Raw genomic sequence first — 27,489 nt, forward strand, 5'->3', positions numbered from 1 at the left:
GAATGCACGTTTGCAGTTTCACAGATGAACGACGGAAACAATAAGGCAAGCTGGGTGTGGCCCTGCCAGGGTTTCCCTGACCCAGAGGGAATGCTCGCCTTCACCTCACAGGAGTCAGCCTGTGGAATGGAATCCCAGCTCATTTCGCTAGGTTCAAACCAGGTAAAATGTGGACCTATTGTAGAGTTGCAGTACTGACCGAGTTATGCGAGCTTTCCTGTATTTTTTTCCTGTTCTAGCTCTCCATCCAGCTTGCCCCAGTTTTCAGAAGACTCCGGAAGGAGCCAAGATGTAGCTCAGTCGGTAGAGTACTTGCCTAGCATGCAGAAGGTCCTGAGTTCAGTTCTCAGTACCCCTGTAAGCCAGCATGCTTGCTGCTGGCATTAGAAGCTGTTTGCAGTCCATCTCCAAATCCATCAATGACGTCACCCCAGATGACAAGGACCCTCTTGCAACCGTTGGGTTGGCAACCACCACTTCCTACACCTCTCCTGTGTATGGTGATGTGCACGGATCAAACAAAAGGCAGAGAGCCCATTCTTTTCCTCCTTCTTTTCTTCCTTGCTTCCCCCAATAAACCTCTTCTTGTGGGACTGTGTTGGCCTGGCGTGAGCTCTATCCAGATATGAGCCGCTTTCTTTTCTTCTTTCTTTCTTTCTCTCTCTCTTTCTTTCTTCCTTCCTTTCTTTCTTTCTTTCTATCTTTCTCATACTTTTTTTATTTCCATTTCAGATGTTATCCCCTTTCTCAGTTTCCCCTCTAGAACCCTGCTATCCCATCTCACCTCCTGCTACATCTATAAGGGTGCTCCCCCACAAAAAAATACACGTGCATGGGCACACACTCACTGAGAATCCGAGTAGAGTTAGGGGAAAACTGGCCCCATGGTTTGGTGTTAGAAATAATGTTCTTTTGTTGTTTGAGCTAAGGTCTTCCTGTGGAGCTGAGATCTGCCTCAAATTCATGAACCTCCGGCTTCAGCCTCCGGAGAGCTGAGGGATGATAGGAATGTGTCACCATACCCATTTTAGAGATGAAAGCTTTTAAAAGAGCACCTCAGAAGTTCAATTCTAATCCCAAAGAACTAGAGCTGTATGGATACAATGACAAGATCTTTGCTGCTTTCCTGAGGCTTAGCCAAGGAGAAAGAGGAAGAGAGAGACCCGGCTGGCCTTAAATGGAGCACAGAAATAGATGTAGACTGGTGGTGGGAAAAGCTGAGGTGAGAGTCCAAAGAAATTGTCTTCACTCGCCAAAATATTTATACATAAGAAAACTTCCAGCCTGGTGTGAGCTCACGGGAAAGTGTATGCCAATCTCCCAGGAACAAAGGTGAAGACCTAATTGTATAGCATTTCCACGGAGTTGTGCGCGTGCGTGCGTGCGTGCGTGCGTGCGTGCGTGCGTGAGTGAGTGAGTGTATGTGTGTGTTCTAGTAGGGTATATGGTCTAGCTATGGACCACAGGGCAAGAAGGTGCTGGGAGAGCGGAACTCGGTCTGGGACTGCAGAGATAAAAAGGAAAATTTGTTTACCGTTTCCTGGTCCCAGAGGCAAGCCTGAGCCTCAGGACAGAGGGCAAAGGTACTGTGCTGAGTAGTTTTCTTGTCATAAACTTAGGTCAGTTGAGAAGAAGGAACTTCAGCTGAGAAAATGTCCCCATCAGATTGACCAAGTATCTGGGACATTTTCTTGAATGATTGATGCGGGGAGGGGCCACCCCACTGAGGCTAGTGCTACCCCTGGTACAAGCGATACTGGGTTATATAAAGTAAGAAGCACGCTACCAAGCCATGACCACTAAGCTTATTCCCTGAAGGTTCCTGCCCTCGGTTTCCCTTCGTGTCACACTTCGACGGGGACAATAAGTAAGACAATAAGCCCTCTCCTCCTCCAGTTGCTTTTGGTCATTGTCTTTATCACAGCGCTAGGAAGCAGAGTAGGGCGCGCATTAATTGCACAGCAGCTCCGATCTCTCCTGGATAGCATTTGAGCTAAAAATCTCTGCTGTGGATGCAAATCACCTCTTTATGGGCGTTAGACTTTAAGAACCGGCAAAATGAGCAACACGGCCACTTCAGGGGTAGGGGCAAAGCGCAAACCTTAACCCAATTTTCCAAACTCCTTCGTTCCTAGCAGTTAAATGTGAAAAGCACAAGGTAGTTTCAATCAATCTGGCCCTAGGGTCCTTGACTTAACCCTGATCCACACATGATGCCCCAAGTGTACCCCATCCACACGGGCTGGTTTCTAGCAGGTGAAATCGCTTGCAGATCAAGGCTGATTCTCCCTTTGCTTAGACACCCTCACTGTTTATCAGCACCCTGGGGACACAAACCCAGGAAACGGAGGCATTGTTTGCCCCTCAGCTGAGCTATTGTGCTCTGGGCTTCCTAATCTTTTCTATTTAACCGAAAAAAGCTTTGGCAACCACTCCTAATCAGAGAAGCAGCAGCGTCGCTGTCTTTGCTGCCGTTGCCCCTCACCCAACCCCTACCCCAACCCGTCCCCCTGCCTGCACTTCACCCCCCCCCCCGCCCCGCCCTGCTTCCCTTCGGTGCCATGTCTTTTTGCTGGGAACAGTTAAGCTTTCAAGGTGTCTTCTTGGGTTTCTTGGTCAGAGCCTGCCCCCTCAAGTTAAGTGAGCGTAAATACAGTTCAGCTCAGCGGCTTTCTGGCAATAGCATTCTCTTCTTTCCGGGAAGAAGCAGGAAATAGGTCTGGGAGTTTTTACTTGAAACCTACTGCGAAACTTTCTAGAGGGTAGAATGAGTGGCCATCTCATTTGCTCAGGAAATAGAGAAATAAAGTGGACTCTTTCTCAGAGCTCTTCACAAATCCAGAGATGTTTACACAGCACTATACAAAATCAAAACAACCTTTAGCTTTTTTTTATTAAAAGTTTATTTTAATTAAAAATATTAATGTTTTACTTAGCATATACAAAAATAGGTGTCCCCCCCCTCTCTCTCTCTCTCTCTCTCTCTCTCTCACACACACACACACACACACACACACACACACACACACACACACACACCACAGATAGGGATTTGGATGGGTCATTCCTTTCAGACAATGGGCCATAGCAGAAGTTCAAAGGTAACATTTTGGGCCCACAAGACAAAGGGTATCTCTCCTTTTAAAGGTTTCTAAGCAAAAGTGTGGACTGGAGGGGGGCTGTATTGAGAGGAAGCAGGCTCAGTTAATACGTGACCCACACAGCATACATAAGTGTTGAGTCACTGAGGCACTGATGGAAGAGTGAGGCCACAGTCAAGCTGTTCCAGATCCTGCATGCCCACTGGAGGTCTAGGCCCTGCTAGAAACCTTCTCCACTTGGATCTGAAGCATCTGGGTACTCAGTCCATCATGTGCGTGTATAGTGGAGCTGAAGAAATTTGTCTCTGGCCTTTACATATTTTTAAAAATACCACAGTATTTTCACTGATTCTTTGAGAGTTTCATACTAGGTACGTTGACCATAATCACTCCAGACTCCTCCCCACAACTCCTCCCAGACCTTGCCTCCTCCCTACACCATTGAATTTCTTCTCTTTGTCTGTCTTTCTCTCTCTCTCTCTCTCTCTCTCTCTCTCTCTCTCTCTCTCTCTCCCTCTCCCTCTCCCTCTCCCTCTCCCTCTCCCTCCCTCTTTCCTTCCCCCCTCTCTCTTTCTCTCTCTCCCTCCCCCTCTGTCTCACCCTCCATCTCTCCCCCTCCCCCTCTCTCTAGCTCTCTCTGTCTCTCTGTCTCTCTCTCTGTCTCTCTCTCTGATAGTATCTCCCAGCAGATAATATCCTGGTCCTCAGGTTCTTATAATCTTTCCACTCCTCTTCTGCAGTGTTCTCTGAGCCTTGGGTGTAGGGGTGATGTTGTAAATCTATTGATTGGTGATTGGCACCTAAGAGCCTGTTGTCCTCAACATTTGACCAGTTGTGGGTTTCTATGGTGGTCCCTGTCTTTTGCAAAAAGAAGGGTGAGAGCTGCTCTCATCTGTTGATTAAAGGATAAGCATTTAGAATGGGGTTAGAATGGTTTAGGAAAGTGGCTTTCCTGAAGCACCTTGGTGATCCTTGACTGCTCATACTTAAGAGCAGAATAAGAATCTGACTGGGCATCATGTGCCTGGGGGAGGGGGCACTTTGGTAAGTCTTGCTTCTCTGCTAGGTGATCTGGATAAAGGCTCTCCGGCACCTGTTGGAAGTCAGTGTCTTTGGTCTTTTCTTGTGATAGAATAAGACATTTAGAGTTGTTTATTTGGATTCTTCCCGAGAAAACCTGAGACTTGCCTCTCTGTTAGTGTTCACTCATTTTCAGGATGATAATAATACTTCCCTTAATTACTTCTGGTATCTCTTGGTCCCAGTGGCCCATCTTTCCTCATCTATTAGCATAATCTACTTCCAAGATGGCGGGAGAGGACAGTTGTCTGGCTACTTGGCTTGGACTCTCATTTCTCTTTTTAAATGTATTGTGTGCTTGTGTGTGCGTGCGTGTGTGTGTGTGTGTGTCCATGTACCATGGCCAATGTATGGAATCCAGAGAACAAACAACCTGTGTCAGTTCTCTTTTCCCATCATGTGTGTCCTGGGGATCGAACTCAGGTCCTCAGGCTTGGCAGTAGGTGTCTTTAGCCATTGAGCCATTGGGGCAGCATATGCTTGTTTCTTAAATTGAGTTTGAACCAACTACATTATTCCGTCCTGTGTGTACTTCATCCTTTTGCCTTAAAAATAAAACCTATTAACAATAAACTCTATGTATTAATTGCATGTAATGTGCAATATGGTTTGAATAGTGCACACATTGCCAAGCCACCATTACTGTAACTTATATGTCACCTCCCAGGAGAATTTGCATGCTCCTTCCTTATTCTATGGCATTCACCACTCAACTCTACCCTAAAATGACTGACCTACTTTACTGTGGACCATCTTGCTTGACCAAGGTTCAGGATGAGTAGAATTATGCTGTGCTCCCCGGGATAGGGGTTAGATTGTTCGGACAGATATTCTAGTAGGTGTATGGCACTATCTTATTGGTGTTTTAATTTTCTCTAATGGCTGGAGATACTGGGGGCAGGGGGAGGGGCCTCATTAACAAGTCTTCCTGTATGAACAATGTGTGACATTTCTTACCTCACTCTTTAATTAATGACATTTCTATTTAATTTGGGATAAAGGAGGCACGGTTGAACCACTGAAGTCATCTATTGGGTTTTTAAAAAAGATTTATTTTCTTTGTGTATGAATGTTTTGCCTGCATGTATGTCTGTGCATCCACTGCATGTGTCTGTAGTGCTCACAGAAGTCAGAAGAGGGCCACAGATCCCCCGGAACAGATGGCTGTGATCCACCATGTGGGCGCTGGGAACTGAGTCCAGGTCTTCTGCAAGAGCATCAAGTGCTCTTAGCCACTGAGCCGTCTCTCCAGCCCCAAAGTAACCAGCTTTATCATCAGACTCCCAAGTCACAAAGTCTCATCTGATTCTGTGTGTGTCTTTGCTGGCTCTAAATAACATGTCGCTCAAAGAAAAATTTGCCCTTGATGATGACTCGTGGCTTTATTCGGTTGATAAAAACTGGGTTAATGTGATGTCACTGGACGAATCTCTAGTATGAGAAAGCGCATACATGCCTGAAGGGGGGAAAGAAATGAGGTAAGTCATTGTGGGAGTCTTCACTTTAGTATAAATGGTGTCTTTAACCTGGAGCTCGTTCTAAGGTGATGTTCAAGAAAACCTTAGAACATGTTTGGTTGAGTGACAGCCCCTCACAGACACCATAGAAGCTTACATTTGTCAACCATCTACTCGTGGAGGTGAGAAATACTATGTTTTTCAGTTACTGCTGGGAAATAAAATGACCTAGACTTCAACTTAGTGTATGGTCTTAAGGAAAGAGCCCTGGAAGTTGTCTGTATTTTCCTCTAACTGGCAGGGAACAAGTTAAACCAACAAATTAGATGGTGCTCAAAGCACTGTCTGGTTGGAAGCAGTGAAAACAGGAAACAAGAGGCTGGGGTAGGTACAGTTTCCAATACTTAACCTACACTTGGAATATATTCTTTTTTCTCTTTGAGAGCCTTTATTGTTTTGAGAAATCCATATTGTTTTGAGAAATGCATGTAATTTATTTTGAGCACACCCTCCCCATTCTTTAACTTCAACTTGTCCAGGTCCTTCGTTTTCCCTACCAATTTCATGTGCTCTGTTTTAAAATCCACTGTGTTCATTGTGTACTCTCTGTGTGTGCAGGGGTATAGGGCCATCTGCTGCACTTGGGTAGTGTTACAATTTGAATGAGAGTGTCTCCCATAGACCCCTGGCATTTGAACACTTGGTCCCCAGCTGGTGGTGCTGTGTGGGGAGGAGTAGGTGCGGGCTGATGACCGGAAGTGTGTCACTGCAGGTGGGCTTTGAGAATTTCAAGACACAAGCCATTTCTAGTTCACCATCTGTTTCCCAATCATGGTTGAAGATGTGAGCTTTCCGCATCCAGTTCCTGCCACCTGCTGTCTTCTCTCTAACATCATGGACTCTAACTCTCTGGAACTATAAGCCCAAGTAAACTCCTTCTTCAATATTTACCTTGGTCATGATGTTTTGTCACAGAAATAGAAATGTAACAAAAAGATGTGGTCTCAGGAACCACCTCTCAAAGAAAACCTGACTCTTCCTCCCAGTCATTCTTGGCTAATAGCTCTTCAGCTAGGGATGAGAGGTCATAATCTCTTTCCCCGTCTATGTTAGAAGTTTAGCTGTATTGATTTTTGTGCAGTTAATGTATGCAGTAACCACCACTATGAGTTTATGTGTGCAATAACCCCAGCATGTCCAGCATATACTGTTTTGTGGCAGATACCCACTATACCTGATTCTTTCAGTCTTTCTGTCCTGTCTCCCATGATGATCCCTGAGCTTTGAGAGGAGGAGGTATAATTTAGATGTCTCAATCAGAACTGAGTTTTCCACAGCTATCATTTAGCTGTGGTGTGTGTGTCTGTGTGTATGTGTGTGTGGTGTGTGTCTGTGTGTCTTTGTGTGTTTTGATGAGAATATAACATGAACGTAAAATGCTATCAAGTATGACACAACTTAACTTGTAGCACCACATGTCTCTTCTACTTCCTTCTCCATGTTCCATTCTTCCCCCAAGAGTACTGTGACTCTGTGATGTTTACATTCCCAGTAGCCATCAATATGTGAATGCCGGAGGGAACAGTACTTTCCCAACATCATGACGTGTCACACCTCCCTCCCCCAGGTTTGTTTAGAAAATAATAGGTGTTCATCATTGAATGTAAGCACACCATCCCATGTCCTCAGTAGCTGGCATAAGAGGGGTGAGTCTCCAGTAAGGATTTAGCTAGGGCTGGTCTACCATACCCCTTAACCCCAGGGCCTTGATAATCAATGCTATGGGGTATGTCTGTGTGTATGTCTGTGGTGTGTGTGCGGGGGGAGGCGTATGTGTCTGTGTGTGTATGTGTCTGTGTGTGTATGTGTCTGTGTGTGTATGTGAATGTGTCTGTGTGTGTGATGTGTATGGTGTGTGTGTCTGTGTGTATGTGTATGTGGTGTGTGTCTGTGTGTGTCTTTGTGTGTATGTCTGTACGTGTATGTGTCTGTGTCTGTGTGTATGTGTATGTGGTGTGTGTCTGTGTGTGTCTTTGTGTGTATGTCTGTACGTGTATGTGTCTATGTGTCTGTGTGTATTTGTATGTGGTGTGTGTCTGTGTGTGTCTTTGTGTGTATGTCTGTACATGTATGTGTCTATGTGTCTGTGTGTATGTGTATGTGGTGTGTGTCTGTGTGTGTCTTTGTGTGTATGTCTGTACGTGTATGTGTCTATGTGTCTGTGTGTATGTGTATGTGGTGTGTGTCTGTGTGTGTCTTTGTGTGTATGTCTGTACGTGTATGTGTCTATGTGTCTGTGTGTGTATATGTCTGTGGTGTATGTGTGTGTGGTGTGTCTGTGTGTGTGTGTGTGTGTGTGTGTGTGTGTGTGTGTCTATAACCACTAAATCCTCAGCATTGCCTTATCAGCCTGACCATAATCCAGAGGAAGTCAAATGCACAGCCAGCTGGTACTGTTATCTTAATAATTATTATTGGATTCTCTTTGTATTCATAATCTCCCATCTTACCTCTTTTATGTTCTTTGGCTATATTGTAACTCACCTCTGTGCTGTAGTATGTTGAAAGGCCTTAAGCATTTCGGCTTGGTAACAATATCTGAAGAGTTTTGCTGCACAAGAGAACACCAAAATAGTTTATGTTAGGTAACTGGTTGGAAGTCAGCAGAATCTGAGATCATTGAGGCTTGGCCCCGCGTTTGTAATCAGTTTGAGATCCACTTCCTGTATTCCTGCTAGTGCAGTAATTTAAGGAACTATTATTAAGAAGGAAAAAAAAGCATTATAATTATTAGTCCTTCTCCTCCCCACTCCCACCCCCCACAAGACAGGGTTTCTCTGTGGGTAGTTTTGGCTGTCCTGGAACTCACTCTGTAGACCAGGCTGGCCTGGAACTCACAGAGATCCACTTGGCTCTGCCTCCTGAGTGCTGGGATTAAAGGCATATGCCACCTCTGCCAGGCCCAAAATTTTATATATATAAGTATAAATACACACACACACACACACACACACACACACACACATATATATATAACCAAGGAGAAAGTGGAGGTAGTTTTATTTTGGCTCATCAAGGAAGGATATTTCCACATACAAAGGGACAGCTGTTTTTGTAGACTTATTTTAATTTTTCAATGACTCATTCTAATCTGCTCGATAGCATGATTTCAGTGTTTGGCAGTGTTGTTTTGGTTGGGTTTGGTTTTTGAAACAGGGTCTCACTGCAGCTCTGACTAGCCTGGAAGACATAGAGAGCCCCTGCCCCTGCCCCTGCCCCTGCCCCTGCCCCCGCCCCCGCCCCCGCCCCTGCCTCTGCCATGCCGGGATGACATTAAGGACATACACTGCCACACCCAGCTGCTGCATGATCAAAGAGCGGAATTTGAGTAGTGTCTCTGTGGTAAATCGTGGCTTTATGGAAAATAAGAATACCAGTTGGGCTTGCTGGTCACTTTGTAATCTTTCTTCTTATGTTTTACAGTCCTTGGCTAAGAAAAGGCCCATCTAGAAAGCTATCTGTCCCAGCAACTTTATGTCAACAGTACAAAGCCTGCATTAGCATGTAGACTGGCACACTGGTCCCTTTGGCTGTTGTACATCCTTCCCCTCAAATGATTAAGGCCTACATTATGGCCTCTCTGGCCATTGTCTATTCTTACCCTGGTAGAGTATTTTCTTCAACAATGGTCTCTCTGTCTGCTGTCTACCCTCAGCCCACAATGGTCCTCCACAATGATCTCTCCTACCATTGACCACTCTCACGCTTGAGGGTGCCTTGTATTATTCCTTCATAAAGTCTGCCTGTCTCAGTGTTTCATCTTGTGATACTCAATGTTACGAACAACCTTTTATTCTGTGTTCATAATCTCCGATTCTCGTTTAAGAATACAGAATACTTGTTCATGTATTCCTTTGTCTGCTTTCGTTAAAGTACACTTGAGTTTATTCCCAAATGAATTTGGTGTTTCTGTATCTTTACAACTTCCAGGAATCAACTAGAAAGTGGCTTTGAAGGAAACACTATCCCTTTTCTTTTCTTTTTTTTTCTTTTTTAAAAGTGTTTTTATTTATTTAATGTATGAGTGCTCTGCTGCATATGCATAGGCCTACCTGAAGAGGGCATCAGATTTCCCCTAAAGATGGTTGTGAGCCACCATGTGGTTGCTGGGAATTGAACTCATGACCTTGGAAGAGCCGCCATTGCTCTTAACCTCTGAGCCATCTCTCCAGCCCTGCTCTTAACCACTGATCCATCTCTCCAACCCAACACTATCCCTTTCCATGGCCATGTTTATACTTCCATAATTTGTACATTTGCCACTAGAAGAAGAACTGAAAAAATTAATATTAATATTCATTGTAAAAACAAAATAACCCCTGGTACAGTGTTGCCTTACTTTTGTACAACTTAGCATTCAGTTCTGGGAATAGTCAATTGCAAGTTGGTTTAAAGATTATGGAGGAGATTATGATAATTTTGAGACTGAATCATGGGGCTGGAGAGATGGTGCAGCAGTTGGAACACTTACTGTTCTTCTAGAGAAACTGAGATCAGTTCCCAGCACCCACAAGGTGGCTCACACGGATCTGTAACTGCCCACTTCTGGCCTTTGTAAGCATCAGGCATCACACCGTGTGTACACATACATGTAGTTAAAACACTCATACACATGCAATAAAAATAAATAACTATTTTTTTAAATTAAAACTGAAGCTGGGCACAGTGGCACATGCCTTTAGTCCCAGTACTTGAGGACCAAAGGCAAGCAGGTCTATGTGAGTTCAAGACCAGTTTGGCTTACAAAGTGAGTTCCAGGTCAGCCAGGGCTACATAGAGGAACTCTGTCTCCAAAAATAGGTAGGTAGGTAGGTAGGTAAGTAGATAGACAGACAGACAGATAGATTAAACTTAGTAATTAAACTGAAATAAAATGTTTCACTCAAAGAGCAAGCAATTATTAGGAAATATACATGTTAGATACTTGACATTCTTTTATAATTGTTGATACTTATTAATTCACTCATATTGAGAAGTTTTCCTTGCTAGACAGAGTTCTGGTGTTAGGAATATTGGAAGGAATGATTTCCAGTCCCATACTCATTCCACATGACATAGAAGCTAAACCAAGAAGGAAGACACAGATATGGCAATGATGCTCTCCTAAGGAACCCATGAATGACTAGAATAGATAATTCTTGCTGAAAACACTGTTGGCATCCATCCCTCTACCACATCTTATATTTTCAATGTCCTTTCATAGATCCCTGCCTCATCCCCCTTTTCCTCCCTTGCAGTGAATTCTCGGCATTGTGACTCTAATCTATACCTGTTGCTCAAGTTCCCTTAGTCAGACTCATCCTGTGTCATGAAAACAGGTTGATCTTGCCATCTTCATTTTGATTAGGAGCCTGTCTCCTAAGGAATCCTCTCGCATCCTTTATCTCCATTCGTTTGCTTCCCAAATCCCACAATTTGAGCAAGTCCACTGCTCTTTGGTTTCATTTTTATACCTTGTCCCCTTCCTTTCCCATGTTCTTCTCACTCACAAGTCCCTAGATCTTACCTTTCTTGTTTTCAATTATGTATACATGTATATAGCAGTGCATATGTGCACAAGCATGCAATGCTCACGGAGGCCAGACAATGCATTGAACAACCTGGAGTTGGAGTTGGAGGAATTTATGAAACACCAATATGGGGGCTGGGAACTAAACTTGGTTCTCTTTAAGAACAGTAGGAGATCTTCACCCCTGAACCATTTTTTTCCAGCCCCTATCTCCTCTGTACTTTCTAACAGTCAATCCATAAGATGGGTACTTGTTTTTTTCATTCAAATTCCCTCAGCAAATGGGGAGAAAGAGAGGGAGGGAGGGAGGGAAGGATGGAGGGAAAGAGGAAGAGAGGGAGGGAGGGACAGACAGACAGCTACCATGTTGGGTGGTTCTGATTATTGTCTTGACATCCAGAATCTGCTGGGAAGAAGGTCTCAATGAGCAATTGTCTACCTTAGATTGTCTATGTGGGATAATCTTCAATACATTAATTAATGTGACATCATTCGATGGTTAGTTCATTCAGGGGACAGTGAGCTGACCACAAGGTTATGTGCATGCTCTCTCTCTCTCTCTCTCTCTCTCTCTCTCTCTCTCTCTCTCTCTCTCTCTCTCTCTCTCTCCTGTCTCTCTTTCTCTTTCGCTCTATCTCTCTGTATCTTGCTCTGTCTTTCTCTGTCTCTCTGTCTCCCCCGCCATCTTGACTTCAATGTAACAAATGACCTGGAACCGAGAGCCAAGCTAGCCCTTTCTTCTCTCACTTACCCTTTCCTTTAATATTTTAGTCAAAGAAACAGGAAGTCAAACTAGGACAATCATTTAACCGGACAACCAAAAAAAAAATCTAATTTTTACCACCTGGCTTGAATTAAAATGGGAGGTGCCAGGGATGCAGAAGAAATAGGACTTAGGTGACAACTGCTGTTCAGTGACCTCCTTACCATCTGAAGAGTACTAACATGACATGCTAGAAACAGGAAGAAATGCTGCCAGGGCCTTGAATCTTTGCTTCTGTTTTATTTCATTTAGACATGTGTTTTCTGTCTTTGATTTCCAATGAGGAGAACCCTGCCTTCTTTCTCTGAAGGGAAGGGAGTGCTCAGCCTCATTTTTTTCACTGATGTGTAATCTTTTCTGTAACTTCCTCCTTTTCCAGATGCTACACACTAACTTCATACCTTCTGGTCCCCAGGATCTGAGTTCAAGACATAATATTAAAACCACAGAATGTAAGAACTTCTCTGAGCCACCATGGAACTTTCCTAAGACCTACAGCCAATGCAATACAAGTCAAAGTACAGTGACCGAGATGGGCTACTGTTCCTTACATTCATAGCAGCATTTTCTATTATGACATGAAGACCAAGGAAGCCCTATGATGATTTCCTCATTGAGTTGTGCTTTATTTTATTTTTATTTTATTTTATTTTATGTGTGTGTCTAGGTGTGGGTATGCCACATATGTATGGACGCCCATAAAGGCTAAAAGAGTTATGATATTATGAGGTGCCTAAGGTAGTTGCTGGGGACTGAACTTAGGACCTTGAGAAGAACAGCAAGTGCTCAGAACCACCTCCACAGCCCATTATTTTGTTTTTATTGCTTTTGTTTCCTTTCATATATATTGCCCAAGATAGACCAAACTTCTTATGTTTTAAGAGCCAGCCTTAAACTCCTGATCTTCTTGCCTACACCTCCCTAAACACTGGAATTATAATTATTATCTTAATTACTGTTCTACTGCTGTGAAGAGACACCATGACCAAGGCAATTCTTATTTTTAAAAAAAGGCATTTAATTGAGGACTTGCTTACAGTTTTAGAAGGTTCATCTATTATCATCATGACAGAGGGCATGAAAGCAGCCAGACAAGCAAGATGCTAGAGGAATAGCTGAGAGCTATATCCTGATCCACAGATAGATAGATAGAGAGAGAGAGAGAGAGATACATACATACATACATACATACATACATACATACATAGACAGACAGACAGACAGACAGACTAGGTAGTCTTTGAAGCCTACCCCCAGTGACATGCCTCCTCCAACAAGGCCACACCCCCAATCCTTCTAATCCATTCAAACAGTTCCACTCCCTAGTGACTAAGCATCCAAACATATGAGCTTTTGAGGACCATTCTTATTAAAGCCACCATAGTTGTGTACCACACACTTTTGAAAAAACCTATTGCTTCTTCTATTTAAAAAACTCTCTGAACACTCATGTAAGTTTGAATACAATCAAGTTAGTTGGCTTTTTATCAAATACAGATGTCTCAACTTTAGCACCTTTCTGAAAAGTCCTTCATTCATTATTGAAAGGCAAAAATTTAAAATAACATTGAAAGTAGAAAATGCATGTGTGTGTATGATATGCTATATCACACTGTCCTCGTGAGCATTTTTGTAGAAAGAATGAGACAGAAATGCACTTCCCACCCTACCCCAACTTTATCCCATCTATGTAAATTCCTCAAGTTTAGGAATATAGACCTAAATGCTGAGACTATCAGGGACCAAAATAAACAGTGTTGAAAAAAGTTGGGGGTGAGAGATAAGCAGATGTGGGAAGAGAAAAGAGCCCCCCAGCCCCCAGTCCTACTGGTTGAGAATCAAAGGCTTTTATGAATAAAGTTATGAATGACATTTACAGGCTTTATGTATACTAAAGATTCTTTTAACTTTTTTAACCTCTGTTTTTATCTCACCTAAGTAGTATACCTCAAAGACTATTTTATCATGTTCTTTGCTAAAGAGAAAAAGGAAAACTTACCTAATTTTACCTAATTTTTAAGTTTTTTTGTACAATATAACTCCAAAGTCACCAAAATTGAACACATACCTATTACTAAGACACTACCATGTGCCTCACTTGAGAAGCTGCCCTACTGTAACTATCGCCCTTTAGCTCCCCCTCCCCCTTTCTTAAAGCCTATGCTTAAATCTGCATTAACATATTTTCTTACTAAATTTCTTGTTTCATACTGACTTGCCTTGACTTTCTATTCTGCTTTCTGTGTGAGGAATGTCAGCAAAATATACAGCAGAAGATGCCTCTGAACGCATTGGCCTGCTACCAGCAAGCCTAATACAGCACCATAGATCTCGTGGGTTTTGAACATGCATACGAATTTGCCCAGGCCCTCCTTGCTCTATAGTTCTTTCTTTGGCTATCAACCCAAGCCAGACACCATGCCAAGTAATGATGATGGGAAACAAGGGCCCTCCATAAACAAGCTTGACACAGATGACATACAGGGACAAAATACGAAACTGGTACTTTATGTATCATAGTCGATGGTCATTACCTTTGATGTTTGCTTCCATGAGCTTAATGAAGTCAACTTGTTGGACAGAAGTTGCCGCATCTGTCAGGGGCATAGAAAAAGTAGCGGAGAGAGAAAAATGATTGGGTATCAACATTCTAAGGAGAAGCACCCTTTGAAATGGTTGCTTAGCAACATCACTCCTAGACCATTAGCATAAATATCTAATAGACTGTTCTCTCTTTGTAGAAGCAAAACTAGAACTGAATAGAAAGCAATGGAATCAAACAAATGTAGTAATCCATGAGCATCCTGCAATAATTGCTGGAGTAAAGTTTATCAGTGAAGGAAAGGGTTTCTTAACCATGTGTCTGGTAGGAACATGGCAAACATGTAAATGGGAGTCAATATATGGCAAATGAGTTAGCAATGAAATCTTTTCTATTTTTAATATTTGTTTATTTATTATTTTCTGTGTATGGGTTGTTTTTCTCCTACATGTTTATTTATTATTTGTTTATTTATTATTTTCTGTGTATGGGTTGTTTTTCTCCTACATGTATGTCTATATGCCATGTGTATGACTGGTGTCTATAAAAGTCTGAAAACGCATCTGGTCCCCTGAAATGGGAGTTACAGATGATTGTAAGTCACCGTGTGGGTACTGGGACCTAAACCCAGAGCCCCTGCAAAAGGATCCAGCCCCAACAATTAAATTTTTTTTGTTTTCATGCTAAAATATCAATTATTGCCTTTATCTATTGACATGATTACTTGCTGCTTGGGAGGAAACATGAAACATAGTTCTCTGAAATTTTTTTCTATTTATCTCTCAGTAAAACTAACAGTCTCAAAAAAAAAAAACTAACAGTCTCTCATTGGGGATTTTATTAACATGAGAAACTACTTAGCACCCACTAGCATAGAAATGTGAGGATCATATTCTTTCTACACATTTTACATAAATGGGCAAAGGGATTCAAGGTACAAAATAGAATGATTCCCTTGGAAAGCAAATTAGGAAGAAATTTTGCTTGTTTGTTTGATTGCTTGTCTGTCTATTTGCTTGAATTCTTGCTTTTGAGACAGAGCATCAAAACTCTAGCTGGTCTGAAACTCTCTGTGTATTACAAGATAGCCTGGCATTATAATCCTCCTGCCTCAGCCTTCTGATGCTATGGTGTTCCCTTGTGGTTGCATCTAGATGGCTTTATCAGCAGGGATCACTTAGTTTTCTTCTGAATGAGTCTGCCTTTTGCCAAATTTTACTACCTAAGTACCCATAGTGTATATAACAAAGGTCTTGGCACTAAAGGGGAAGTCTTTATGTTTGTGGATGGGAGGAGTAAATATACACATACCTTGTTATCCAAGAGAATTCCAAAACAGAAGATGAAAAATCCCTTTGACAAGAACCAAAAGCAAAGAGTAAATTGTGTATGTATTATATTGTATTTTCTTTTCCAGATAAGAAGTCGTCTATATACTATATGATACAATTCTATTACAATGTTAATGCCTAATGCTCTTTTACAACCTAATGCTCTGTTAATTCCCCCACCACATCCCTGCTTGGGAGGTAAGGCCTCATTCTATAACCTAGACTAGCCTGAAACATGTTAAATAGGCCAGGCCGGCCTCAAACTTGCGATTCTCCTGCCTCTGCCCCATGAATGCTGGGGTGACAAACATGTACTATATGCTCAGCATGAACTTGTTTTCCTGCCTGCCCTTCTACTGGACTATAGGTTTCTAGAAGGCAATAATGGTGTGAACTCATCAGTGCCCAGCACATAACAAAGTGCTCATAGACTGTATTTCATGAGTGTGTTAATGAGCAAATGATTGAATGAAGTTGTAAACTCGTGTGAGAGACTTCATTCTCTGTGGTGGTGTCATTCAAAGCTCCACACAGCACCCAATGGCTGCAGCATCTTAGCCTTTCTTTCGACCAGGTATTTAATAAGCATCCATCATGTACCTGAGATGACAACAGGTACTGAGGTTCAGCACCCGATAGCCATAAAGAAGAAGGTGGACTCCAGGAGTCACCTTCTATTCAAGTGTGTCCCTTGGAAAATCTCATCTAAGGCAAACAGCATGCTACTCACAAGTCTGCCCATCCTAGAGCTCTCAAGACTTGTCTCCATTGGGTGCATGGTCTCCGTGACAACCTGCCCATTTACTGCTGTGTAGACTGGTTCAATGCCTTTAAGAAATTCTAGGCCTTTACTGAGTAGGAGGCACTGGGTCAGGTGCTAAATTATATCTTGTAATCCTCAAAAATTGCTCTATAAGTGTTACTGTGATCCCCGCTCATCATCTGGGAGAACTGACAGATGGAGAGATTAAGCATACAGTTGGTATTTGAAAAAAACCACACTTGACTCAAGAATCCAGAAGTGAGACTACAGTTCCCATGACTCATTGCTCCAGGTGGTCTGGCCTTATCTGCAATAAACCATGATGGAAGACTCTTCCAGACACATAAAAACCTAAGGATTAGTTTTTCCATTTATTCTGAACACTTTTTTGACTGCCAAACATAAAAGCCATCTTTAATACTAAGGATTGGCAAACTCTGTGTGTGTGTGTGTGTGTGTGTGTGTGTGTGTGTGTGTGTGTGTGTGTGTGTGTGTTTTGAGTAAATTGTGAGTCTTGGGTTTGTAAGATACATAATATCTGTTTCATCTCCTCTATTGGAGAGGAAAGAGCCATGGACCCTATTAATGAGCATGGTTGTGTTCCAAGAAACTGTTATTTACAAAATCTGGCTGTTGGTGTCAGGTTGCCAGCCCATGTTTATTAAATCCCAGGGACTTGCTTTGTATCATTCAAGATCAGCAAGTAATTTTGAGCTCTTTCTCTTCCTCTGCTTCTTTAGAGATATGTAGACTGAGTCAACCACAAGTGATAGTTATGTGATTGGTAGTTATGTGAACACTGATAGATCTGAGCTCCACAGTGGGTTATCTGAAACATCTAGAATTCTCTTTCAGTGTGATGTAAACTGCTGGGAAAAATGGATGGGGGTGTCTTCTCACTGTCTTGATGCACTTTCTATTGTAGACTTATTGGAGCCAAGGAGATGAGGCCATCTTCATCCACCAACCCTGGTTCTCTCTACTTATTCCAATAGCATGAGTATGTACTACAAATTCTTATCATTCTTACCTGGAAAGCATTAAGTAAAGCAAAAAGAACATGCCAGGCTAGATTCTGACTGTCTGCCATTGTTCCTATGCCGAAGCCCCAGGTGAGCCCTAGCAGTGGGGTCAGCACGAGAAGGCTCTTTCCCACTCGGATGGCAATGGCCTTGTCATCCTGATTGAGTCTTTCTCCAATCGCTGGCCTCCAAAGCTTCCTGAGGACCAGTAGCACCACAACCAAGTTCACAGCCACAATAGTCAATGCAGGAACAACGAATGCCAAGAGAGGTTTGCTCTTGTCAGACCAATTAAGCCAGCACACATTGTTCCTTTTGTAGTTATTGCTAGGTTGGGTGACAGCAAGGGTGATGACGGATATAAGGAGAGGGCACCCATAGCCTAGGCAGAAGCCAATAGCCATCATGGTAAGCAAGGCCGTGTGATGAAACACGAGGATGATCCGATAAGCCATCAGGATGCCGAGTACAAGCATCCAGAAGAATACGGCAAGGTAGAAAAAGTGAGTGAAGAACACCGCAGCCACACAGACTCCAGACAGGCTTGCGGAGGTGTCCACCGTGGCAGCAATGATAAACCAAACATCAGCAATTAGGAGTGACAAGGCAATGTTCACCAGGCAAATGTTGCGTGTGTAGGAGGTTTGGCTTCTTTTAGTCTGCTTCCAAAACAGAGACTCGATGATCAGGCATAAGATTAGGCTTGCAATGGAGACGCCCAGCCCTATGTATGTGATCCATTTTACCACAGGGACAGCTGAAGAGGGAACAAAGGGTGACATGAGCATGGAGAAGGAGGTCAGGTGACTACATCGGCACAGTACTGTGTCTGGAGTTTCATTAACTAGTTGGCAGCCTGCATTGCTCCATTGCAAGTAGCTAAAATCCCAAAACACACAGTGAGGCTGGCTCAGGTTTCCCTTTATTTTGGAAAAGTTCAGGAAAATTTCACTGATGGAATGGTTTTGGATAAGTGTGGATATCACAGGACCATTGGCCTGTGCATTTCCTCTCTGAGTAATGGGTAGAATGTCCCCAAAGGTCAATGAGGCCATGCTGATAATAGTCTTTGGATGCGATTTCCGAAATTGATCTGGTTCAATAAGCACATGGCCTCGGATGGGCAGAGAGGCATTTTGTTGTATCATTTCGATCTGATAGTTGTAGCCCTGTGTGCTTTGGACTTGGGTCACTGGAATCCCTTTCCAGTCAATGAATTTTCGAGAAATACTAAGAGGCAAAGCAGTGGAAGGGATGAGAGTGCTGATGTTTTCCAACGTCTCTAGCAACTGGGAGCTGGAGTCCTTTGCTTCTTGTATCAAAATTGTCCAGTTCTTTATGGAGGCTGAATCCAAGATATGATCAGCTATGTTGATGACATCCTGAAACATAAAAATCAAAGTCACTTTAGGTCTTCTGAGACAGAAGAACCAAGTGTCAAGGTTGCTCATGCTAAGTCTAAGAAAGATGGTCATAGAATTTGTGAATTAAGGATCATGGTAAAATTCATGAGTTACATTCAGTTCTATCATTCAATATATTAGAAAGGTTTGGGTAAAGAAACTTGGGGCAAAGCAGCAAACCACTGAACTGAGAACGGGACCCCTGTTGAAGGAATCAGAGAAAGAACTCGAAGAGCTTGAAGGAGCTCGAGACCCCTTAAGAACAACTATGCCAAGCAACCAGAGCTTCCAGGAACTAAGCCACTACCTAAAGACTATACATGGACTGACCCTGGACTCTGACCTCATAGGTAGCAATGAATATTCTAGTAAGATCACCAGTGGAAGGGGAAGCCCTTGGTCCTACTAAGACTGAACCCCCAGTGAACGTGATTGTTGGGGGGAGGGCGGCAATGGGGGGAGGATGGGGAGGGGAACACCCATAAAGAAGGGGAAGGGGAGGGGTTAGGGGGATGTTTGCCCGGAAACCAGGAAAGGGAATAACACTTGAAATGTAAATAAGAAATACTCAAGTTAATAAAAAAAAAAAGAAAGAAAGAAAGAAACTTGGGGCAAGATGATAGGGTATCTCAGTGGATAAAGGTACCTGTTCCAATCCTAGTGACCTGAGTTCAATTCCCAGAACCCAGATGGTTGAAGGAGAGAGCTGATTACCACAAATTGCCCTCTGGTATCCTTACATATGCTGTGGAATGTATGTAGGCACCACACACACACACACACACACACACACACACACACACACACACTATAATGTTCTTTTAAGTTAGGTTTAGAGTGGTCACCCTAAGCCATCTGCAATCACAGTGAGGTTTTACTTCAGTGTGGATGAATATGCATCCCATAATACACAGGAGTGCATTTTTTTAACTCTGAGATGGGAAAGGTGAATATGTTATGGCCCCAGGACAGAAGCATGACATTCAACAACTTCCCCATTTTGTTCCCTTAGCTAACATTAGAATTTGTTTTATCTTATTATACTTTATTTTATTATTATCTCTTAAAAGTGTGGGAGAAGTCCTGACGGGAAGAGAGGTGGGGAGGAACTGGAAGGCGTAGAGGAAGGGGAAACTAACCAGGATTCCGTGTATAAACAACAACAAATATTTTTGATTAAAAAAAGAACTTGTAAATTCATGCCATGGATGCTCAAATTTTAATTCATGTGTTTTGATTGTTGTTTACTGCATAACAATATTCAATGGTGATCCTTAAGAACGTGTAGTTTTGGGGCTGGAGAGATGGCTCAGTGGCTAAGAGCACTGTCTGCTCTTCCAGAGGTCCTGAGTTCAATTCCCAGCAACCACATGGTGGCTCACAACCATCTATAATCATGTCTGGTGCCCTCTTCTGGCCTGCAGGCGCATACACGCAGGCAGAAAGCTGTATGATGTATATAAATAAAACATAATAAATAAATGTTTAAAAAAAAAGAACGTGTAGTTTTGAATTGTTAGCTGGAAAGATGGCTAAGACGATGAGAACATTTACTGCTTTTTCAGAGGATCTAAGTTTGGCCTCAAATTCACAACCTTCCTACCTCAGCCTCCCAAGTGCTAGAATTATAGACTGTGCCACCAGGTCTTGAACTGCCAATGTTTTTTGAAAATATATATTTTTCATAAAATATACTCTGATTACTGTTTCCCTTTACCCCGTCTCCCACAACCTCTGCCCCCACTCAAATCTACCCCCTTTATTTCTCATTAGAAAACAATCAGGCATCTAAATATCAATAAGAAAGAAAGAACGAAAGAAAGAAAGAAAGAAAGAAAGAAAAGAAAAGAAACTAGAATAGCACAAAACAAGAAAATAAACAGAAAAAAAAAACAAGAAAAATCACAAGAAACATATACAGACGTAGATGCACATGCATTTGCACACATAGAAATTCTATAAAACCACAAAATTGGAAGCCATAATATATGCTCAAAGGATCTGTAAGGAGAAACAAGAGAGGCCTGGCAAAGCATTATGAGGCAAAGAACCTCCAAAAATGCCACTGGCTTCATTTTGTTTTGGCCATTTCTAGTGTAGGGCATGAGGCCTGCCCTTAAGACTGGGTTGTGTCCCCAGTGAGATTCTGTGGAAGAAAGCATATTGGTTGCTTTAGTAGTAGAATAAATATCCAAACTGAACCAGCCAAGAGGAAAGAGTTTATAATTGTTCACTGTACACAATGAACACATAGGATCAAAAGTCTAAATTGAAATCTGCCCATGAACGGGATGCTTGGGAAGGTCCAGGAGGTAAGCTTTTGCACTGTTGAACATGGGCATTCATATTTCTTCTCCTCCAAGATCCCAAACTTAGTATTGAATCTTGGGCCCAACACCTGCCAGGTCAACACCCTCATACTAAGCTACATACAGCCCCACTGTAATTCTTTATATACTATGTGGTTCATTATATACTTTGCATTAATTATATACTATGGAAAAGCCAATAAAACTCACATGGGGACCATCACATGGATTCTGTTTTTATCAAAAGATTTCCCATCATCCAGGCTCTTAGTACGCCTCCTACAAGATATAGCATTTGAAGTGAGACCTTCAATCTGGGTGAAGTTGTACATGTCTGTATTCCCAGCACTCCCAAGGCTAAACCAGGATGTTTTCCAGGAGTTCAAGGCTATCCTGGCCTGTGCGTGCATGCCAAGCCAGCCAGAGCTGCACTGTGAGAGCCAGTCTCAAAAAGCTAAAGAAAATAAGCTATAAAATAAGTAATAAAGTGAACCTTTCAAGTGAAGAAAAAGCATACCTTCAGTGTCGAATTGGATACAGCTAAAGAGTTTGCCAGTGACAGGGATGAAACGTTCCTCAGAAGTGACACCACTGAGCCTAGGTTCCCAACTGTGGTGGATGGGCTTTGCAGAATGATGGCAGAAAGATTATGCACCAAAGACGCCACACCTGCCTCCGTGATCTCGTCTGCAATCACACTGAGCTCCTGAAAATAAAAATTAATATAAATGATTAGGTTATAAGGGGGAAAACAGAAATGCTTAACATCGTTAGACTTAAATCAGATGTCTCAGCTACAGAGCAAACGGTACAGTGTATCAGAGGTAGCTTATGTAGTAGTGGGAACAATGGCTGTGGTTCAGTGATTCTTATATTCTAGACACCGTGCTTAATACGCAACAGAAATTGGTTGAATCAGCATCTAAAACACTCTTTGAAGGAAGCCATGTTATTTGAGCCATGCTATTTTAGAGCCAAGGAAGCTGGATCATGAAAATATTGTCTGAAAGGCATTTTCAAATACATCCTAATCTCAGTTACAGAAAAACAGATGAGCAAGATTTGGTGACTTTGCAAGAAGTACCCAGATAGACGTGGTTCTGCTGCTGAGCTCTGCCAGTACTAATACTGAACGTCTTGTACAGGGTGAAAAGATAGACAGAGGGACATGTCGTGCCAATTTGACTTCTAGGCTTGGGCCAATCCCCACCCTGTCACTGGGTTTAGAATCTCACGTCTCCTTCTCAGTCCCTGTCTGCTTCTGCTATTCTAGAGTAACCTGGAAAGCAGCAAGCGGGAGTGTTTGCACAAGTTGACCCAGGATCCTGGATCCCACCCAACCTCCTTGCTCTTTTTAATTGAATACTGCTGCTCTCTGCCTGCCCTCACATCCTAGGATCAACGAATTCCAACTATCGCCATGTTTAGAACTGGGGCAAAGAAGGAGAGAGCAAGATTAGACTCCAGTGGCTACCTGCTCCTTTCTCTCAGATGAGGACAGAGAGGGAAGGAAAGGAGAAGCAACCACTCCATGGTGCTTTGACAGGTAGCCCTCTTTGGGGCTCTCTGTTGAGGGAGGAATGGCTCTGACTGAGACAGAAACACTCTATTCAACATGGATGTCGGCTATACAAGCAGTGTCTGAGCCAGTCTGCAAGACTTTTCCCGCTATGGTTTGAATTTTCCTGTTCTTGACTGGTTATCTCCTCTCTTTCTTTCTTTCTTTCTTTCTTTCTTTCTTTCTTTCTTTCTTTCTTTCTTTCTTCCTTTCTTCCTTTCTTTCTTTCTTTCCTTCTTTCTTCCTTTCTTTCTTTCTTTCTTTCTCTTTCCTTCTTTCTTTCTTTCTCTCTCTTTCTTTCCTTTCTTTTCTTTCTTTCTTTCTTCTTCTTTCTTTCAGTTGTTTTTTTAAAGCTAGAGTGAAAACCATAACATTGGACTAGGAATCAAGTGACTGTTTTTAGATTAATGTTACTGTTACCAGATGGACCACTAGCTGCTTGGTTTTTTGTTTCCTGAATGTGCATCTGTGTGTATATACATACATATAATATACATATACATATACATATACTATATCATATAACATGCATATATATGAACATACATATATACATATTTATGTGGTTGATAGATCAGATAGCTTTTTAAATCTATTGAATGGGTCACCCATGTCCAACCTAGTCATTCTTCCAGTTGAAGATATTTATATATTTTCACTTATATTAAGTACACTGCCCTGATTCTTGCTTCCCTTTAATCTTCAACTCCAAGGCCTCCTGGATTTCTAGGTCTGCCTTAGTTGGTGTTTTAGCATCTATCATATCTCTTAGCATTGAGTGACTTTACTAAGACAAAGCCATTAGACATCTTCTGCCTCTGTCAGTCATACTTGCAACCCCTGGTTAACCAAAACCCAACAGAACCTTCATACTTTTGCATTTTGTTCAAAGATATCAATTGTCACCTTTGACCTCTACCTAGCCAGAATCTCTAGGAGAGTCTGTGAAATTCAAACTCCTAAAAAAAAAAGTGTCACCTTCTTCAGTTCTTCCAGCTGAGGGAGTACACAGGACTCCCTGGTGAGCTGCCACCCAGAGGCCTGGCACCTGACTGTCACGCTTCCAGTGAAGCCACTGCTGCAGGGTAGAGTATATTCGTCATTCTCAAGCCCGAATCCAAAGGAGATGCTGTTACACTGAGCTAGAAAATAACAGATACAGGGGGAAATGACTTCGGAACATCCCAGCACTCTACAAAAAACATGCAGCGTTTCAGTGCTTTAGAAGTTATATTTTCAGATTTAAAACCCAGGCGAAGTTTGGAAGCACAGGTACACTGCTGACACCCAGAAGCATCCTCAGTCTCCTTTTGCCTTCCTCATGCCTCCTGCTCAGGATGCCTTTTCCTTCCAGGGATCTGACCAATGCCAGACACTTTGTTCTTAATGGACTATCAGATGGTTAGTACTGTGTGAACACAAGGCACGATGTAATCACTTGAGAGAACCCTAGAACAGGTGCTAGAGAGATGGCTCAGCAGTTAAGAGCACTGACTGCTCTTCCAGAGATCCTGAGTTCAATTCCCAGCCACCACATGGTGGCTCACAACCATCTGTAATTGGGTTCGATGCCCTCTTCTGGTGTGTCTGAAGACAGCTACAGTGTACTTCCGTAAAAAAATAAATCTTTAAAAATTAAAAAAAAAAAACAACAACAAAGAGAAAACACGACAAGGCAGGAGATGGCTACGTGGGTTAAGCACCTGCCAGGCAGCCTGAGTATCAGAGTTCAGATCCTCAGAACCACATGAATGCCAAGTGGGCACAGTGGCCCATCTGAAATCTCACCAGCATTCAGGAGATAGAAACAGGAATTTTTCAGGTTAAACTGGCTAGCCAAATTAACTGGAAATTCTGAGTTCCAGACTCAGTAGGAGTCCCCACCTTGATCTATAAAGTGGAGAGAAACTGAGGAAGACACTTGACATCAACCTTGAGCCTCCACATGCACACACATGCACCCACACATACTTGCATCCGTACATGTGCAAACACACATATACATAAACACACCTATCACACAAACATAATGCATGGGAGGAGGGAGAAAATACTTGATAACCTTGAAGACGCTGTAGAGCAAACTATGATAACATGGTTGGAAGATAGGTGATTGTCACTGGGGCGTGATCCTTCTGGCGTGGACTTATTTCAAGGTGCTTCTATGGAAATCACCAATGACTCTCAATAATATATTCTCCTGTGACTGGAACCAGTAGATGGCATCATTGGAAGCCAACTCCTCAAGGCCTGGAATTTTGACCTCCTCTGTGTTCTGCTCTAAGTGTCTGGACGTATCAGATAATATGTGAATGTCTGCTGAGTGAATGTTGTTGGCAGATGTTAACAGAGCTTGTGGCAAGAGATGTATAGCTAACTGCAAACCTCTGATCTCCATCTTATATTTCCTGTAGATCTAACCCTCGATTACTCATCCCTTTGCTGACTCTTTACAATCACTGGGGACTGCACACCATTTCTCAGCTTCTCTGAGAGCAGGAGAGTCTTTTGGATTCCATACACAAGTGAGATCATTCAGTGTTGCTCTTTGTCTTTATGGCTTATTTCATTTAACACATATCCTCTAGACTCAGCCACATTTCCAGAGGTTACACGAATCATCCTTTTCAAGGCTGAAGGTACTTTGTATTTCAAAATGGCTTGGGCTGGAGAGATGGCTCAGTGGTTAAGAGCACTGACTGTTCTTCCACAGGTCCTGAGTTCAATTCCCAGCAACCATATGGTGGCTCTCAACCACCTGTAATGGGATCAGATGCCCTCTTCTGGTGTGTCTAAAGAGAGTAATAGTGTGTTCACAAACATAAAATAAATAGAAAATTCTCAAATAGCTGGGGAGAGGATGTTGACTCTTTCCATTGCAAAAAAATAATAAATGTTTGAGGTGATAGATGTACTAATTACATAATTCATAATATCAGAAACTCTCAAAATAGCACATTATAATTCCATGAATATGCATGACTATTATATGCCTAATGTTTTTAAATTAAGATTTTATACATAAGGGTGCATATCCATAATCCCAGGACTCAGAAGGCTAGGGGTAGTGACTTGAGAATTGGAAGCCAGGCTACAGAAAGAGAGACTCTGTTTCAAAAAGTGAGAAAGAGATAAAGGGAGGAAGGAGTAAGAAAGGAAGGAGAGGAGTGGAGGGGAGTGGAGGGGAAGAGAGGAGAGGAGAAGAAAGGAGAGGAGTGGAGGGGAGGGGAGAAGAGAGGAGAGGAGAGGAGAGGAGAGGAGAGGAAAGAAGAGGAGAGGAGAGGAAAGGAGGGGAGAGGAAAGGAAGGGAAGGAAGGGGAGGGAGTGGAGGGGAGGGGAGGGGAGAACAGAGAAGAAATTGTGGTGAATTTCAACATCTACTTGACTCAATGTAGAGCTAGGTGGGAAGAGAATCTAAATGAGGGCTTGTCTAGAGTAGGATGCTATGTGGGCAGGCCTTGGTAGATTTTCTTAACTGGGTTGGTTAATTGAGGTAAGAAGACCCACCCTGAATGCAGGTGTCACCATTTCAAGGGCTGGGTCCTGGACTTGGACAGTGAGTGTGACTAGCTGTTTCAAACTCCCGCTGCATTGAGTTCCCCACAAGGGCAGACTGTAACCTGGAATTGTGAGGTCCATAGACCCTTTCTCCTCTAAGCTGCTTTCATCTGGGTGTTTCCTCTCACCGAGAGGAAATGAACTAAGATGATACTTTTTTTAATGTAAAGAGAGGGGGGTGTGTGCCTTCTTAGAACTCTAATTTCTGAGGACGCCGTGCGTGACTAATGAGAGACAGAAGCCAAGACGGGAGCTCGGCATTACCTTTCCCGAACACTCGAAAAGAGCCATATTTGACTGGAAACTGCCTTCTCAGGGCTACCTGTGCCTTTTCAGACTCCTGTTCAATGACAGAGAGGAGTTCAGCAGGACTAGTGGAGCCGGTCACTTCATAGCCAACAATGATGCTTCCATTTCTGCAATAGGGATGTGGAAAGAAAGAGATTCACTGAACCTTCGTTTGGTCTCTTAGGGCAAATCTGGAAATGCATGGCATGGAGTCTACAGGGAAGAAGCAAGCAGATCTGCTGTGTACTTTTATGGAGCTCAGGAATACATACAACACACACACTTATATTCATTCACATGAATACATACACACATACATGTGCACATACATTTGCATTCATGTATGTATACATACATATTCATTTGCATGCACCGTCATGCCCATATGCATACTCACATACATGTACCCCACATGCGCATACATATATCCACACACATTTCTAAATGTTAAATGTCATGAGAGGCAGGCAGACAGTGACAAGCACAGAAGGAGGAAGTGAAGGCCTCACACTATATATGGTTGCATGGAGAAGGTTTCCCCATGACAAACATTCATGGTTTTTGAAACAGGCCCTTATAATGATGTCTTAATAAGGGTTACCATTACTGTGATAAAATGCCGTGACCAAAATAAATTTGGAGAGGAGAGAGTTTTCTTTTGCTTACCCTTCAGGATAACAGTCTATCACTGAGGGAACTTCAGTCTCTCAGGGTAGGAACCTGGAAGTAGGAACTAAAGCCAAAG

At 42.6% G+C, this 27,489-nt stretch overlaps 1 protein-coding gene across 3 annotated transcripts in view; it reads right to left on the bottom strand.

Moving 5' to 3' along the window:
• Positions 1-5,212: 5,212 nt before the first annotated feature.
• Positions 5,213-27,489, bottom strand: part of Adgrf1 (adhesion G protein-coupled receptor F1) — a 51,092-nt gene continuing 28,815 nt past the window's right edge. For 2 of the 3 annotated variants that reach the window (XM_087565120.1, XM_087565121.1), the window contains 8 exons: positions 26,721-26,872; positions 23,877-24,040; positions 21,858-22,046; positions 17,637-19,010; positions 15,824-15,865; positions 14,505-14,564; positions 8,183-8,249; positions 5,542-5,637 (listed from right to left, as the gene is read on the bottom strand). In XM_087565120.1, the coding sequence (XP_087421246.1) occupies positions 5,564-5,637; positions 8,183-8,249; positions 14,505-14,564; positions 15,824-15,865; positions 17,637-19,010; positions 21,858-22,046; positions 23,877-24,040; positions 26,721-26,872 (2,122 nt within the window). In that variant the 3' untranslated portion in view covers positions 5,542-5,563. 3 annotated transcript variants of the gene reach the window in all.

The sequence above is a fragment of the Rattus norvegicus genome, chromosome 9 (assembly GCF_021556685.1).
Source record: "Rattus norvegicus strain SHRSP/BbbUtx chromosome 9, alternate assembly SHRSP_T2T, whole genome shotgun sequence".
In the NCBI taxonomy this organism is placed as follows: Eukaryota; Metazoa; Chordata; class Mammalia; order Rodentia; family Muridae; genus Rattus; species Rattus norvegicus.